The 16855-nt window shown below is 39.5% G+C and overlaps 1 protein-coding gene across 1 annotated transcript in view; it reads right to left on the minus strand.

Moving 5' to 3' along the window:
• C17H7orf50 (chromosome 17 C7orf50 homolog) overlaps window positions 1–14502 on the minus strand; it is a 120625-nt gene extending 106123 nt beyond the window's left edge. Inside the window, exons 1-2 of the mRNA XM_058815894.1 lie at window positions 14453–14502; window positions 13094–13246 (exon numbers count right to left, since the gene is read on the minus strand). Of these exons, the coding sequence (XP_058671877.1) occupies window positions 13094–13225 (132 nt within the window). The 5' untranslated portion in view covers window positions 13226–13246; window positions 14453–14502. The remainder of the gene's footprint in view (window positions 1–13093; window positions 13247–14452) is intronic.
• Between the last annotated feature and the right edge of the window lie 2353 nt (window positions 14503–16855).

The raw sequence follows: 16855 nt of genomic DNA on the forward strand, positions 1-16855 counted from the left end.
GGAAGACTCTAGATGTAATCTGATTATCAGAGATGATACTTTGCTGGTGTATATAAGGTACTTCCACTGAAATAATGAAGCTGCCGTAACAGTGAGGAAAAATCATTACAACATATTGATGTGGAGATGCAGAAAACATTGATTTTTTTTTCACCCAAACATGTTAAGATGAATTACTTTGCTTACAAGAAGTATGTGGTACTATCATCACTGTATTTTAGCATGTCTTCCATGATTAAGTTTTTGATCTTAATATAATCAAGCACAGTGATGAGTTTTTGTCTCCTAAATGTAATCTACTGTTTACATCAGTACTTGATCAAAACCAAAATCATCTGTAACTAGAGTGCTCATCTCAAAGATCTTCACAGAAGCAAAATGTAGTGCTTCATTCTGTCTTTTAAGGATTGACCCCAATGATTCTCTCTCAGAACAAACATAATTGGCCTTTTTGTCAAAAGTACGCCAACATCGTGTACATTCACACCTGCCTTCAGATTTGAGTGCACATTGCACAAAATCTCTTCACATTCCAGAACAAAATGCTGTGATTTTTAAGGAAGTGTCACTTTCTGCAAAAGATACTGTAGATATTGTGTAGATATTGCTTGTGAGAGTGACAGAAACCTCCATTTTTAGGAAGGAAGACCATATGTAATGGAGAGTGTGATTATCAGATTTGAACTTCAAGCACACCCATCCCACCTTCAGAAACCCAGCCTTTCAAAATCGTAAGATACATTTTAGATGCTTTGATCATTTGAAGATTAATTATACTAAGCAAACAAATGATAGCACCACTTACTGGAAAACAATAGTGTTTCTTTTCTTCTAGCAAATAATTGGGTTGTAAATCTGATTGATGTTTAGCACAGGTTACTCCTGGACTTGTTCAGAGGAAGCTATAAAGTTCCTAGAGATTAGTGTGCAAGATCATTAAAATATCACTTGCTGCATCTCTTAAGTGAACAAACTCATTTACTTCTGTGCTTATTGACTGAAGCACCAGAACTCAGCAGAATAAGATGTTCTATCCTATTTTCAAATGTCATATATTAATTAATTAGCACAGTAACAGATTTTAAAGGATTTTAAATGTAGACCTTTAAAACAATGACTAAAGCTAGTAAAGCAATAAAGAAAACAGTGAAAATGATGATTCCATTCATATTTCTCATGAAATATCTTGAGCTTCTTAGTGGAAGCTTTGGCCACAGAAGACTTGACCTATAAACAGAAAGGCCACAAGACGATGATGGCTGAATTTGAAACAGATAGCTGGATATTCCTGCAGCTCCAACAGGAGCAGCACTGTGCAGTCTGAGGCAACTGCAGATTATTTCCAAGTGATTGCTAATCACAGTCTAATGAAAAATGTGTTTAGTTCCATCCTCTCTGCACAACACCAAGCAAATCTCCTCTCAAGACAGATGCAAGCAGAGAACAAGTTGCTAAAATAGAGTAGGTTATCTCCCACCATTGTGCTGCATCACACACACCCTTTTTCCTCAGTACTTTTAGCCACAATTACTCAGGTCCTGTGGACTGCCAATAGACATTAATCACACCAGTAAAGATGGCTATTTCAGACAACACCCAGCTGAAGGAAGGGATAATTGTTTTGGCAATGCAATTCTGAGAAGACAGACACATCTTGAGCTTACAGATGTATTAGGTTTGTGCAATTGTGACACTTGTCATGAATAAAAAACTTATTTCGGGTGGCAGGAATACACTTTCCCAATTGCAGTTGATTATTTTGGTTTTTTAGGAATAAGATCCTTTCTCCTCTTGCCTCCTTCCAATACAAGTCTATGGTAGAAGCCTTTCTGCTACCCCTGCAGAACACAAATCAAGAAAGTCTTTGTGCAGAAGCTTATAATAATAAACAAACAGCAATAGCAAATGCCTGCTCATGCATCCTCCAAAGTAGTTTGTTTCTAAGTGATCTTATTCAGTAATATACAGTGAAATTTAGGCAAGACCAGATTACCATAGCATTAAGAAAACACCGTTTACTCAACCTGAAACAACCTATTGCATGTTTAAAACCAAATTACAAACCTCAAGTACCTGATGGGTTCCCTACTGCTGATATTTTGGAACAGGCTTATGAACTGTGCCTGAAATTACTAAATTTAAACATACTTCTTACTTTAAATGCAAAACACTCTCCCAGCTGAAAAAACTGCACACTTATTCCCAAAGCTTTTTTTTTTAAACAGTAACTCTGTACAAAGTAATATTTACAGAAATGTTATACAACTTCCATGTGTTTATGTACACAACATGCTTTCTGCAAGCCAGCATCTTCCAATAACTCGCTGATATGGCTTATCCATGCACCAAAAGGATCTCAGCTTGATGTGCCATAATTTTTAATTTCAAAGAACATAATCACCAGTAAATAAAACCTTTTCTAGAGTGTAGAGGAAAAAGGGAATAGGAGCAAGAATTTTTATACAATTCCTTCACTTTTTTACCTCTGGTCTCTCACAAATTGTTTCATTGCTAAGTTGAAGGAAAAGATTCCATATGCCTTTCTAAAACACTGGACTGATGACAACTGAGATTTAAAAACCTGTTTATCACAGTTGTTTACAATCTTTGCTGTAATACTCTACATAAAGTTTCCAGACATGAAAAGTCTAGTATTAGGAAAAGCTCACAGAAAAGAGGAGAGAGGGAATAATCAAAAAATCCCTGAAGCCATTAACTGGTTTTGAAAATAATACTTTAGCACAAGACTGCCTTGAATGCACAGGGTATAACTGAATATCTAGAAACAAAATAAATGCAAACAGCACAAACTAGCACCAGTCTGGACCTGATGCAACTGAAAGCTTCCCTTAGCTGTGTAAACAGATATGAGAAAAAAAGAATTATGTGAGACCTCTTTAACATGTTAAGGAGATGCTGTAACTTTGCATTCTTTTGACAGTTTTGGGAGATACACTAAATACCAACTGTGCGGACACAACATCCACCTCTTAAAAATTCAAAGTCTGTCAGTCTAAAGATAAAGCTTGATTCATTTATGAAGAGCATTACAGCATGGGAGGGCATGTGACAGAGAATTTGAATCAATGAGTCAGGCAATCCCAGATTCTGTGCAAGGCTTTGACATAAGATGGGCAGGATGCAACAAAAGTCACCTTTTCCTTCAAACATTGAAAAAAATTGAGCACAAAGTTTTACAAGAAAATGCCTGTAAAATTTCAGACTAAGTATCTGTGTTTCAAATAAAATTCACTGCCTGTACAGTGCAGGCTCTAATCTTTTTTCCAGCCATCAAGTTGTGTTAGAGTATTACTGAATTTTTTCCCGTGTAAGGATTTTGCTGTATTCTCTCAGCTGTTTATTAAGGCTGCAAAAGGGAAAAGGTTGTCTGGACAATTTTAAATGGTTAGGGTTGTCACATAAAAAATGTGTTAAAGAGTGGTTTACCGTAAGTAAAAGCATGTCAAGTTCAACCCTGATTATCATTAATTCCATTGGAACTTGTTTCTGCATAACTAAAAACAAGTGAGTGTATGAAGAAACAGGTTTGAATTTTAATAGCTACTTATGAAGGTGAAGCAATGAATTAATTTGATTTTGATTGAAAACAACGAAGATAAGGCTTGATTTGAATTTAAGGGACAGTATCTATCCTTCCCTTTCACCCTGAGTCCTACCTTTCCCATTCAGACCATCAGACAAACATTGAAAGTTTTCATCACAGAAGAGCATGGGGTCAAATTAATTGTTTATTTGTTCTTTTTTATGGTAAAACAGGAACAACATGTGATGGGGAGCAAGTCATTTTTAAGACATGCACACAGAGCACCTTTCCCCTATACCCTTAAGCTCTGCTGTCAGGGAGGTTGTGGTACATGCCCTGTGCTGTGTTTCAGAGACACCAGATATGAAAATCTGAACATAAATTATATTTATAATTTAGGTGTTGTTTCTTCAACAGTATTGTCCAAACTATTTATTCCACAGTGACTTTTATTACAATAAACTTTTAACCCTTGGGTTTGGGCTTCCATCACACAGCAGCATGACACAGGCAGGAGCTAAGAATAAACAGCTGCATATTGAGCCACCCAAGGTGCCAACACAGGAGCAATGCCCTCTGCAGACTGGGCAGGATCAGCTCTACTTTCAACTCCTTTTCTTACATGCTACTTCATTTCTTTTACAGAAGTCCACTAAATACCACTACCAAATATAAAGATGATTGTCTGAGTCTCACACAGTCACATGCACGCTTAGGATGGCTTTTGAAACTGTTCAACCTCCACAATAAAAACCATTTTTAAGTTTCCAACCTGTTTTCTCGCATTGTTCAAACAGTCTGCTACTGGTATATACAAGACATTTCAAAGTTCTAAATTAACCTACTGAGTTGTTCACCACCAAAAAGTAAAACCCTATCTTCTTAAAATAAATATTTAATGCAGCAGGGTGAGCCTTTCCAAAGCAGCAGCTTTGCTTACAAGTCCCAGTTCACTTGACCTGCGAGCAAAATCACTGAAGAGGTTTAAGACCTTTTCAAATTGCATTCAGTGTGTTTTCTGGAAGGACTTTAAAAAACCATAGGGAGAAAAAAAGACATAGCAGAGAAACAGGAAAATTATTAGGATATTGTTAAACTATCCTTAGAATTGGAGTTAAGGCGATTTTTACAGAAAGAGCTCAGTGGCAGAATTGCCTTATAGTGCTGGAGATAGATTTGTTTTCTGCCTCAGCAGCAGAAATATTTCCTTTCCCAGACATTCCCTCAATAGAAACAGTAATATAATGGCAAATAAGATTTTCTTCCTTTCATTCTCTCTCCATTCAGAACTACAAAAGAGAAATAGCCTGTACCTGACTACAGAAACCTTTTAACTCTTGTGCTGCAGAGTAAAGTGCACACAGCAAACTGAGAAGCAAAGCAAGGAAACAGCTCACTGAAACAACTGATAGTATTCCAAATATCCACCTGACAACTGAGTGTCGAGGTGGGAAGAAGACACAGACAGTGATGTGTAGGGGAACTTAATTTATAAACTTGCTTGGCTTCCAAAGTCAGAATAATTACTTCTGGTATTACAAGCTCATTCTCTAGTAGAGTGAGAAACATGACATGTTATTTTCTTATGCTAATTAAAGCTGCCTGCTGATGGGTGACACTGTTGGGTGTTGTGGGATCAGAAGCCCAGCCCTGCTGGCAGAGGTGCTGCTGGAACTGACACATAACCCAAATATCCATTGAGCATCCTCAGCCCAAAACAAGGAGTGCATGAGGACCCATGGAAAACTGACCCTGCTGATTTGTGCTCTTCTCGACTCTCACTGTGTGAGACTTTCTGGGTCTTGGCCAGAGATTTTATTCCAAAACCTATCTGACCAGGACAGTTGGCTGCTCCTATTCTAAGATCAAACTAGAACACGACTTAATCTAGACAAACGTAAAGAAGACAACCATAGTTTAAGCAAAGGATGGTAAGTTTTACAATTTAAATAACCCCTACTTCACGAGTTTATTAAAAGATGTCTTTGAAGTAAAAGCTTGAAAGCCACAGAACATGGGATTTTCATAATAAAATAGGGAAAACTTTCTATTCCAAAGGTAATTGGAAAAAATCAGCTAGTGAGGTGCATGAGAGCTCCTAAGTTCACAAAAAGCCCATGACCAATTTCAATGACCTCTGTATTACAGTTCAGTACAACAGTTCCGTAACCAATTAGTTATTTTTCAAGTGGGTAAGGATTAACAACTCCCCTTTAGGATTCAATCCACAATGGAAAGGTAGGATGGAATGACAGTACCTAAAAGCATGTATTTTCCACAGATACTTTAGATTTTCTCTTCTCTTTACATAACCACTCTGCTCCTTTTGAAGCAATGCATCTCTAAGCCCTCAGTACATTCTCTGAACAGCTTTGACATCTTTCAAACTCTGAGATGGTAGGAAAAGCTGTCTGCCCTTATGTAGATGCTATTTGCAATAGCCTGCTTTACAGATCCAAATTATTAAGATAATGCTGAGAAATTTAATAAAACATTGGTTGATGATCTTCTGTTTGATGTCCTACAGAACTCCTGTGGGATTCAATTAGAAATAGATAAATGCATTCAAAGACAGTCTGGTTTCCCTGTCAAATACCTTCATGCTTGTACCCTCAATATTTCAGGCAGGTTCTAAAAGTCAAAAGATTAATTTTCTGTTCTAATTATTTGTTGGATGTAACAGACAAGCATTTTCCAAGTATTTATTAATCTGTGTGGCTTTGATCTAATACCCAAGAGCCATTTTATCTATGCTGTAATTTATTAACATACATAAATATACACTGATTTTCCATGTGCTTCACAATACTGCATCTAAACACAGAAGGCATTTTGAATGAGAAAACATCTCATTTCTCATTCATACTACACAAGCAGCCATCACACCCCTTTTATCTGCACCAAAACATTGGGTTTTTTTAAATTTTTTAAATCTATTTCATCAACACACAAAAAGTCATATTTTATAAAAATCATTATGCCAGACTCCCACATTGTTTAAACAAGCAGCAGCATCTCATCAAGGACAGAGCAGATTTTTAGAATAAGCACAATTTAAATATCCAAATCTGTGCCATTTTATGTTTTTTGAGCCAATTAACATTAACAAAACAAAGAGCAATAAAGAGGAAGTAACAAACCCACAAGAATCAGGCCTGCATTAATACATTATGCTATACATACTTCCAAGTTTCAAGCCCTGTCAAGTATAATTGCCTTTGAATGCCCATTTCTCTGTTCTTTATCCTGTATCAGAATGCAGCAAACATCCTGTCAAGCTCACAAGTTAATTTCTTGCCAAGTGAATGCATTTTGCAAATTCAAACATGTTAACAGGACTTCTTTTTAACTAAAGCTACGTGTATTTTGAGGTTTTGTGCCAAGTTTTCTATATTCAACAATTTGGGCCTTTTCCAGCAATTTTCATTGATGATGCCTTTCTCTATGAGGAGCTAGAAGTCATCAATACAGAACCAGAATAAAATTATCATTGAAAAAGGGAAGAAAACAGTGTTCTCACTGGACTGGAGCTGGCTGACACGGTCAAGCAGATCTTCAACAACTGAACACTCAACAAATTCAACCCACACGTGGGATCCTGTCCTGAATTTCACTTTTGTTAAGATATTTGCAGTTAAGGCAGGAAAGCAAGGATTTATACTGGAAATCCAACAAGAGCCATCAAGGAAGGTCTCACCAGCAAGCAAAGAACGAGGGCTGAGAGGAAACAGCAAGTACGTGCTCCAAGCAGAGAAGGAAGAATTTCCCCTCTCAGCAGCAAAGAAGGGACAGATCTGTTTCACCACCAAACTCCCCATCAATTTAATACCCTGGCTTTATTAATAAAAGTAGGGCATTAACTTTGAATGGAGACAGATTAAGGCAAATACCCAGAATTAGCATGAAACTCTTGTTGGCTAATATGCAATGAAGAATGCACAATTCCTCCAAACACAAGTAAGAAATACACCACATATTGTTTATACCAAACACAGTTGGGGACGTGAGCCTTTCGCCTGGGAAAACCATCTTCAAAGTAGCAACTGTTTTCCCAGCTGTGAATACTCTTTCCTGGGAAATCTATTCGTATCATTACAAAAATAATTTTCAAAGGAATGTAAAATTATTCAGCCTAATCTATGCATATCCATATTTCAGACAATTCTGTACCTTCTTAGACATGTCTGTTTACAGAAGGCCTACTTTTCTCTATAAACACTACATGGGTGCCACAATTAAATTTACCCCCTTTTTTAAATAAATAAATGTATGGTTAATTTAATAAAATCATTGGAAGCAACTCTATCAATATTCAGATGAAGAAGTGCTAGCAGGAAACAAATGTTTCAGTCCCATAACCAGCTGCCCTCAAAGTTTGTTGTTTTGTGGTCAGTTGTTTTTTTTAAATTTTCCTAATTTGAGAAATATTGCATAGATAAGAAAGCAGATAAACCAAACAAGATGTCACAGATTAAGCCATAACTGCCACATGGATTTAGAGCTTTGTAATTATTTCCTATAACTCTCAGAAGGCCACCATACAGAGAGGCACTGAGAGCCAGTGGGCCAGCAAACTTGTCTCTTTGTGCAAGTAAAAAAACCCCAAACAAATAACCCAAAAATAAACATTCAACTGAAAGGTAGCCCAAAGCAAAGAGAAATAGGCCCAATATTTTAATTACAGACTGACAAAACCCAGCACAATAACATCCATCCTGACATTTAACTTGGCCACTTTGAGAAACAGCTCCCATTGCCCCTTGATCTCTGGGAAACTGCTTTCTGCTGATGTATCCTTCCATCAAGGCACAGGGGGAGATGGAGGGATGGGGGAAGATGAAAGATTATGTCATCTTCTCTTCATAACATGGACAAAACTCTATTTGCATATTAAGGATACTTCAAAATTGGTCCAAAAATCCAGTATGAGACGGGATTTTTATTTTAGGATATTATGCTAAATAAAATAAATTCTGAAAAGTTATTTCCTTTTTTTCTTTGACTATTTTAATATTTAAGATTTAATTTAAATATTAAAGATTTTTACATATTCCTTGAACAAAAATCAATAACCTCAGATAACACTAATGCTTACAACAGAGGATGAAGCAAGTACAGCAAAAGCAAAGAAGTGCAGGAAGAGTGGACAGTGGAATTGCAATGCAGTTTCCAAAATATACTTTTAATGTATATAAAATACAGTTAATATTGGTGGCCTGGTAATCAGAAGAAAATCCTGCAACATCACACTAAGTTGTTAACTTCATGGCATTTTTTTAGGATGGGAAAATATAAACCAAGTTATTTTGATGGCTACAAGATAAGCTTCCCTTTAATTAGAAAAATAAATTAGGGGAACAATAAAGGATTACTGAGTTTGTTTGCAAATCATCCACAACTCATTATTTCAAGAACAGGCTTTGGGATGAATTAGTGGGTTGTCAAACAAATAAATACACTGTCTGATGATAGCTTTACAGTATCTGCTGGATCAGTGTGCACCAATGTCTGGTTTGCATTCATTAAACATTCAAATTACTACCCCAGTTACCTGATTACAAGCAGAATTAGAGATCATATCAAAGTAGTATTCCCAGTTATTCCACCAAGCTCATACCCAAAATGTTTTTCTCCACAACTTAAACACAATTTTTCAGTGTTTTCCAACCAAACAGTGATTTTAAAGAATCTTTTTTTTTTTTGTGGTTTGCTTTGCAGCTTAAGTATTCTATATTACTCTTTATGATAACCTCCAGAAAGCCAAACAGAAAAACCCTTTCTTTACAAATTTTGCCTTTTTCCATTTAGTAAACAAATCTTACTGTTTGGGCACCTGCACACTTTGATGAAAGAAACATTATGAGCTACTTGTTTATTTGCCATTGTTTGTAGTATCTGTATGGAATCTCAGAAATTAAATTCCTTTCCCACTGATCTTGCCTTTATCTGAGGAAAATGTTGATTCCTCCTCCTCCAAGCACTTGCAATGCTGGAGATAACGAGGAAGTACAAGGAAACACCCACTGGCTGTATGAGCATTACCTAAAGTACCCTTCTGCCATGAACAAGGAGATTTGATTTATAAAGATCGATCTTCCCTTAGTCATCGTCATTTTCCCTGAAGTTACAACATTCACTAGACTAAATTGGGAAGGAACAGGAAATTAATATTGTTTTCTATGGATTACGAATTTTGAATCTTGCCTAATAGATGTTCTGTTCTGAAAGAATTCCCTACTGTTCTGCAGCAAGCCAGCAGCTCTGCCAACAGCACTGCAGCAACGAGAGCTGCCCGTAAGTGACAAATCCTTTGACACCACAGTGAGAACTCACTCTGGGCAGAACTCAAACAGCCCAGGGAAACAAAGCTGCCACTCGTTGTTCCCTACCTACACAGCTGCACCTGGCAGGACTGCTGCTCCAGAAAGCTTTGTGCCATTGGGGCAGATATAAGTCTGGAGAAATCCACAATCAGAAGCAAAACAGGGGTAATTGCAAAGAAACACTTCCAAGGGTTCTGTTATTTTAGGATGACACATTATCAATATTGCAATCTTCTTAAATTTTTTTCCAGAGAACTGAAACAAAACCAACTTTTCAAAAAAGATCCATCAGGCAGTCGTTACCTAAGAAGCCAATAGCCAACTTCAAACACCAGTCTAGATAGCACATTTTAAATCTCTTTACATCATACCCATGTTACAGGGTGAAAGGAACAACTTAAACACTCTGATAGAGGTCTGCTTAGATCCCATCTGGGGAATTAGCACTGTTCATTAACAGCACATTTCCATTTCATCAACATATAAGTATGTTAGCATATAAGATAACATTCATATAAGTATGTTAGCAAACTATAAATGTCATTATTAAAAATGTAAAACTTCTGTCTAGTGATTAAAAAAAAAAATCTGTTTAATATGTGTGATTGTTTCAAGTAGGTAAATAGAACAGTACCATTAGGAGAATCAGTCAGAAAAACCTGAAAGGCTGAATTAAGTTTTTAAACTTATTTAAACTCTAAAACTCAGCTCCACTGGAGATGTCTTATTTACAGCTGTGTGGTTCTAAGATCACTCACGAAAACATTCATATTGGGCTTGAATTGCTTATTGCTATTTAGTGTAAACAGAAGAAATTGGGTAGATGAAAATCAATAAAACATCAAGATTACTCTGAAAGGTCAAGCTGTTCCAAGGAAAAATGCCTTAGTCTAAGGCTGGTAAGAATTTTTGAAATAAATTTCTTGAAGGAATGATCAGTGTACACTGAAAACACACCTCAACTTGCCTCCAGCTCTATAACAAAATCAATTAGACATTTGTATTTTCCACTTTGGAGATGAAATTTGTTGTACTAGAATTGAAAAAAAAAAAAAAATGTAAATCACAGAAACATGACTTAATGATCCAGTAAACTTCTGTCCCACCAAAAACTCTGACTTCTTTCTGCCACACATGAGACTCCTTAGGAAAAACTGGAGCCCTCCCATCCTTAGTTTCAGAATGCCAGGAAGAGTTTCCTTTAATTCAGTTACTGCATTAAAAATCAATCACAGCTCATCAGAATGCAGGCACCATGAGTCAGAATTCCTGTAGATCTAGCAAAATTCCAGCTTATTTTAAAGTAACAGAAATCAAAGTAAGTAAAGGTGCAGAATAAACCTCCTCAGCAGTTGCCTAACTTTTGCTCCAAATTTCTTACTTGGAACCACTCACTGACTGAGCACAGCCCCAGAGCCTCTCCTGATCTTCCTGTTCCCACAGAGCAGTTTTACCTTGCTCTCTGTTACACTTCCCATGCTGACAAGATTTGATGACCAAAATCCATTTAAAGCAAAAATGCCAGTGTGCCTTAACCAAGCATTTCACACAAAGCTGGGAGTACTTACACTGAGGAACCACCAAACTGCCAAGCAATTAACTTTTTTAACCACTTCTGAAGTAAAATTGTTTAAGATCTGCTTCACATTTTTCATTCTCAACAGTTATTTCAAAACTAAAATTAAAAAAAAAAAAGAAGTGTTCTATTAACTTAGACTTTCCTCTATCAACAGTTACAGTTTATAAAGCTGATGCCAAGAAGTGGTTTGTCATGGACCTTTTATGGCATTCCCTAAAACTCACTATATACATGTTCAAGCCACCCACTGGCATCAACTTTTATGATTCCAAGAACTGTTGTGCTTAGTGGTGCTCCCTAACAGCATTAAGGATTCCTCTTTCCTTTACTCTTTGCTCTTTCTTTCACAGTCCTCAAAACTCATCTGGGTGTTCTGAGAACTGAACACTGGACATCAGATGGTCCAAAAAGGCCCCACTAGCCAGGGCTTGAAGCACACCTTGGCTGTTTGGCAGTTTTACATGAAATTATAGATTGGCACAGGCAATAAAATTCTCATTTTGACATTTCAATTTCACACTGTTTTGTCCTGGAAAATTATTTTCACTCATTTAGAACACAGCAAATCCACAGTCTATAATATAAAGGAAAAGAGAAACATTCTCTCTTGTGAAGCTATGAAGACAATATTTCCTATTTTTGCTTTGACAAAGATGTATTTTTTACTTGCTTAGGAACATTTCTGCTGAGTTCAAAACTATACAGACCTCTGAATAGCTTCTGCCAATAGAGTGGTTTTTTTCTATTAAGTTTCCCAAACTCTAAATTCAATACTTAGAGACACTTATGAATGCAAAGGATCTTCAAATATGTTCTTGCCAATGAGCTGAAATAAACAAAATAAGTACTAATTTTTATCTATATGAGCTCCATTGAGCTACACACACCATGATAAAGGAAGAAACAAGCAGCTTTCACATATATTTTATGGTAGGCCAGGAAACATAAGAGAATTAAGACCATGGCTTCTTGAGGTGATCTTCAAGAACTCCTGAGGAAAAAAACCTGCTTTCCCTCTCTACTTCTTGAATTGCTTTACAGTTCCTTGATCCTCATTCCACAGTAACCACTAAGAATATCAGAACTGAATTATCCTTGAAATATGCATGATTTCCACCACTTAAAAAACCAAACAAACTACAACAATAGAAAAACAACAACCCTCAATAAAACCCTTCCAATTCCAAGTTCTTACTTAAGTAACATACTGAGATTGCTAATTTTACTCCCATAAAATAATTCATAAAACATTCAGGAACACAAAGAGACTGCTGACACCTTCTGGCCACTTGACATTCTGTCCAAAAACCAGGAGAACTTCCAAGAAAACATCTTTCATGTTTTCCCAGGCACTCAGGATCACATGAAGGCTGAAGCTGCACCGAAATTGCCATATGACAGCTCCTCACTTGGTTCACCTTTCACCCACATCCATCCTCTGTTTTTCACAGAAAATCCAAAACAAACAGAGATCACCTCTCTGCCTGCTCTGATTGCACACAGATTTTACTTAATTTATCATTTCCTTTTAGCTTTCACTCTAGGAATACTGCATCCAAGGAATCGGTGCAACTGAATCCAACTCATGTTCAGAACAGAATCTACAGTAACAATAAAACCACTTTGTAATGAATTAAAGAGCCAAACCTGCAGCTTTTGCTTCTTCTTCTTCTTTGGTTTGGCTTCCAATTCCAGCTCATCCTTTTGGGCCACATCTTCCTTCAGCTTTTTTCTTTTTTCTGCCTTCTTTTCTTTTTTTTCCACAATCATTTTCGGCATCCTAAAATGCTGCTCTGTAACCTAAACCACCAAACTGCAGTTAGAACTTTTTTTAATATTAAATATCAGTCTCATATACAGACAGTTATACTATAATTACACTGGTATGGCAATTATTTGTGACTACTTAAATATGAAATGTATGTCTGCACTGAAATTGGATTAATTTTGGAGAATTTTTGTGTATTCTTTTAGGAGTACATTATAGTTAAGGTACTGTAAAACTCAAATGTCAATCCCCTGTAGGAATCTCCACACCTTTTGTCCTCTGAGGCCCTGTTGTGGAAAATGCCTCAATGATATTCCTGGTGGGAATTCCCCATAATTTAGGCTGTGCTTTGTGCAGGCTAGAACACACCAGAGTGAACTGTTTCATCAACTGCCTACCTCAGATAACACCCCATCATCTCAAAGTACATTCACATGACTGTTAATAATCTCATTAATATGCATATGTGTGCAAAATGTAAGGCTATTTGATTACTAAACAGTTTTGAACCGCTAGTTCTGGTTAAACTGCAAGTTTTTCTGTTTGCCTATAGGTTAATGGGGTAAAGCTATGCTCGAATAATTGTCTCACTAGCTTTATCTTTAATTTTAGACTGAAATGAGGGGGAACATGAAGAGGAGTTGCAGACAACACTCTGAAAACAGGTCTAGTTGTAACTCCAAACTTTTTCTTTGCCAGAGCGCCTGATTTAAGCGCTTTCCCCAGGTGTCCCAACACTGTCACTTTCAGCGCCACTTTTCAATGCCAATTTCAGCGTCAATTTCACCACACAGGCAAATATCGCTCAATCACAAACATTTACGTTGTAATATACACTGAAATACAAAACAACCCACACGCCCCACATCAATACAACAGAAGGTGCCAAAGGAGGGGTTCGGCACCGCCGGGATAGCGGAGCCAGGCCTGGCACGTGTGAGGCAGAGCCGTGCCCGGCCCGGGAGGGCACCCAGCCCACAGCCGGCCCTGCACAGGGCCCCGGCTCCGCTTCCCAATGCAAACCCCCCTCCTCATATCCCAACGCAAACCCCCTCACAACCCAACACACACCGGGCACGCCGCAGCCCCCTCAGCCACCGCCGCGCATGTGGCCAGCCCAGGCCAGACCGAGCCTCCCCGCCCCTCCCGCAGCTCCGTGCGGGCAGAGGGAACCCCGCAGAAGCCGCCGCCACCCCGAGAGGACCCGGGGCTGCGCCCCCCGCCCGTCCCACACGCACCTCACACAGCCGCCGCCCCGGCACATTCAACTGAGCCGCACGCTTGGCGCCGCCGCCCGCCCCCTGCCTTTCATTGGCTGCGCGAGGAGAATGGCGGCATGTGGTTGGCTGCCGATCTGTCAATCACCACGCTGGCCAATAGGAAGCAGCGCTCGGAATTAAAGTGCTCATCAGGAACACGTGTGCTGCGGAACGCTCCGCCGGCTCCTGGCGGCGCGGGTGACGTCATCTTCCCGCGCCGAGCTCCGCCTGTGGCCCCGCCCTTTGGCCTGGGAGAATCCCGGAATCGGGACCGAGCCGGGCCCGGCCGGGATCCGCCCGCATCGCGACAGGGACACAGCGGGGCCCGGCCGGGATCCGCCCGCATCGCGACAGGGACACAGCGGGGCCTGGCACGGATCGTCCCGTGTCCTGGCCGGGATCCGCCCGCATCCTGCTGGGACCCCTCAGGGCTTGGCAGGGACCCCCCCGCTGCGGGCACCCTGAGGTGTGGCTCTCTGGAGAACAGCTCCCATCCCGCAGATCCTAAAAGGTCCTGAAGTGTGAGACACCCCTGTCCCGATGGGGTCTCGTGGAATGCGTGGGAAGAGGCCAAGGGTGTGCTTTGACTGATGGAGAAAACACCTCCGAGGACGATTTCCAAGAAGCAAATTGGTTTCCATGTTTTCATTTTCTATAAATACCCCATGCACAAACTTTTCCAAGTCCCCTTGGTAATTTAAAGGCCAGAATTTTTACCACATACACACGCATAGATGACACATTATTTTTCAGGACAACCTGAGACAGGGCTGTTGTCTCCCTTTGCTTGGAGCCCAGCACCCCTGAGATGCTGGGTGTGGGAGCAGATTCTGCTGGCAAACACATCCCTGTACATTACAGGCACTGATGGGAAGGGACAACCTCTGCTTTTCCACCTCCTCCCCACAGCGAGGTGCCCTCCTGCCCCCAGCCATCCCTGCTGGGCTGGGACAGCCTGTCTCCCCTGGGCCGTGTCCTCACACCACGGTCAGAACCTGAATTCCCTTCCCAAAGCACCACTGGGGTGCATGGCATGGTTTGGGAATGCGTGCTGGTTAGAATTTATACTCAAAAAACATAAAATGTATATAAAATAAAGCAATGTGCTAGGGCTGAGTTAGGGTGTTGGTACATGGGATGATCAGAGGGTGGTGGTACCTAAAACTAAAGCTGTAATTTGAGCTTTTGCTCCAATGTTAGACTTCCTAAAATAGGTTGTGTTATTGCATATCCTATTGTGACATCCTGTGGTTGAACACAGTATTACAGATACTCAAATCACAATCTTGGCTGCAGGATTGCAAAAAATTAGATTATGTGGAGTGCTCAGTCTAACTCATATCTATTTTACATGTTCAGTTTGGTCAGCTAGCTGTGATCTTCTCCAGGATGAGAAATCACTGGGTCAAACATAACTATGGGATAGCACAGATACTTTTTCTGAAGAAATGAGATCTGTCTTTTCTTAGGAAAGGCCTGTGACTCAAGGTGTTGATTGTTTATGTGCTGTCCCTGTGAAGGGCCTAAATCCACATTTCCTCCTCAGGCAGCATTCCCAGCCCAAGGATTAAACTGTTCAAAAAGAGACACAACAATCTTTGCACACCTGCAGCACCCCCAAGGATGTACAAACCACATGCACTAACTGCTCTTATGCTCCCATCTCTTACAGTACCAGCAGAGATGGTTTTTCCCAGGTCAGGAGCTCAGCCCTACTCTGCTCAGTGCTTCTCCTCCCCTCCAGGGCATTGGAGGGGCTGCAGTTTCCCTCCAGGTAGCCCTAAGCCAACACTGCAGCCCAGAAGCCCCAGCAAGCAGAGGAATGGCTCCAATGACACATGAAATTGAGGTCCTGACACCATCAGAAAGCCCTGGCATTTTTCTCACAATTAGCTGGATGAGAGGTCTACTTAGATCCCATCTGGGGAATTAGCACTGTTCATTAACAGCACATTTCCATTTCATCAAGCTATAATATTTCAGGCCTCAAGCTAAGCAGCTGGATGCTCATGCAGTTTTAAAGAGCCAAGAGAGCTGATCAGGATAATAGATGGAGCATTATCTGCCACGACTTCACTTGTTTAAGCTTTTCAGGAAGACAGCAAGAGCAGCCTCCCTAAACAATGCTGTATTTTGGCTTTATTCTCATTACACAAGACACAGTTAATGCTACTTTCTCTGGCTTCCTTTTCTCCATGAAACCACAAAATACATTCCTGCAAATCTAGATTTCTAAGGGATAATAAATGATGAAGAATTCTACTGCACGTGCCTGTGTGAGCACCAGCCTTCAGACAGGACCTGAAAAAGGGACCTGTAAAAAAGATGGTTTGGCTTTATAAATAAAAGTCTTCCAATGACATTCAGAAACCAAGAGGAAGC

This window comes from Ammospiza caudacuta, chromosome 17 (assembly GCF_027887145.1).
Source record: "Ammospiza caudacuta isolate bAmmCau1 chromosome 17, bAmmCau1.pri, whole genome shotgun sequence".
In the NCBI taxonomy this organism is placed as follows: Eukaryota; Metazoa; Chordata; class Aves; order Passeriformes; family Passerellidae; genus Ammospiza; species Ammospiza caudacuta.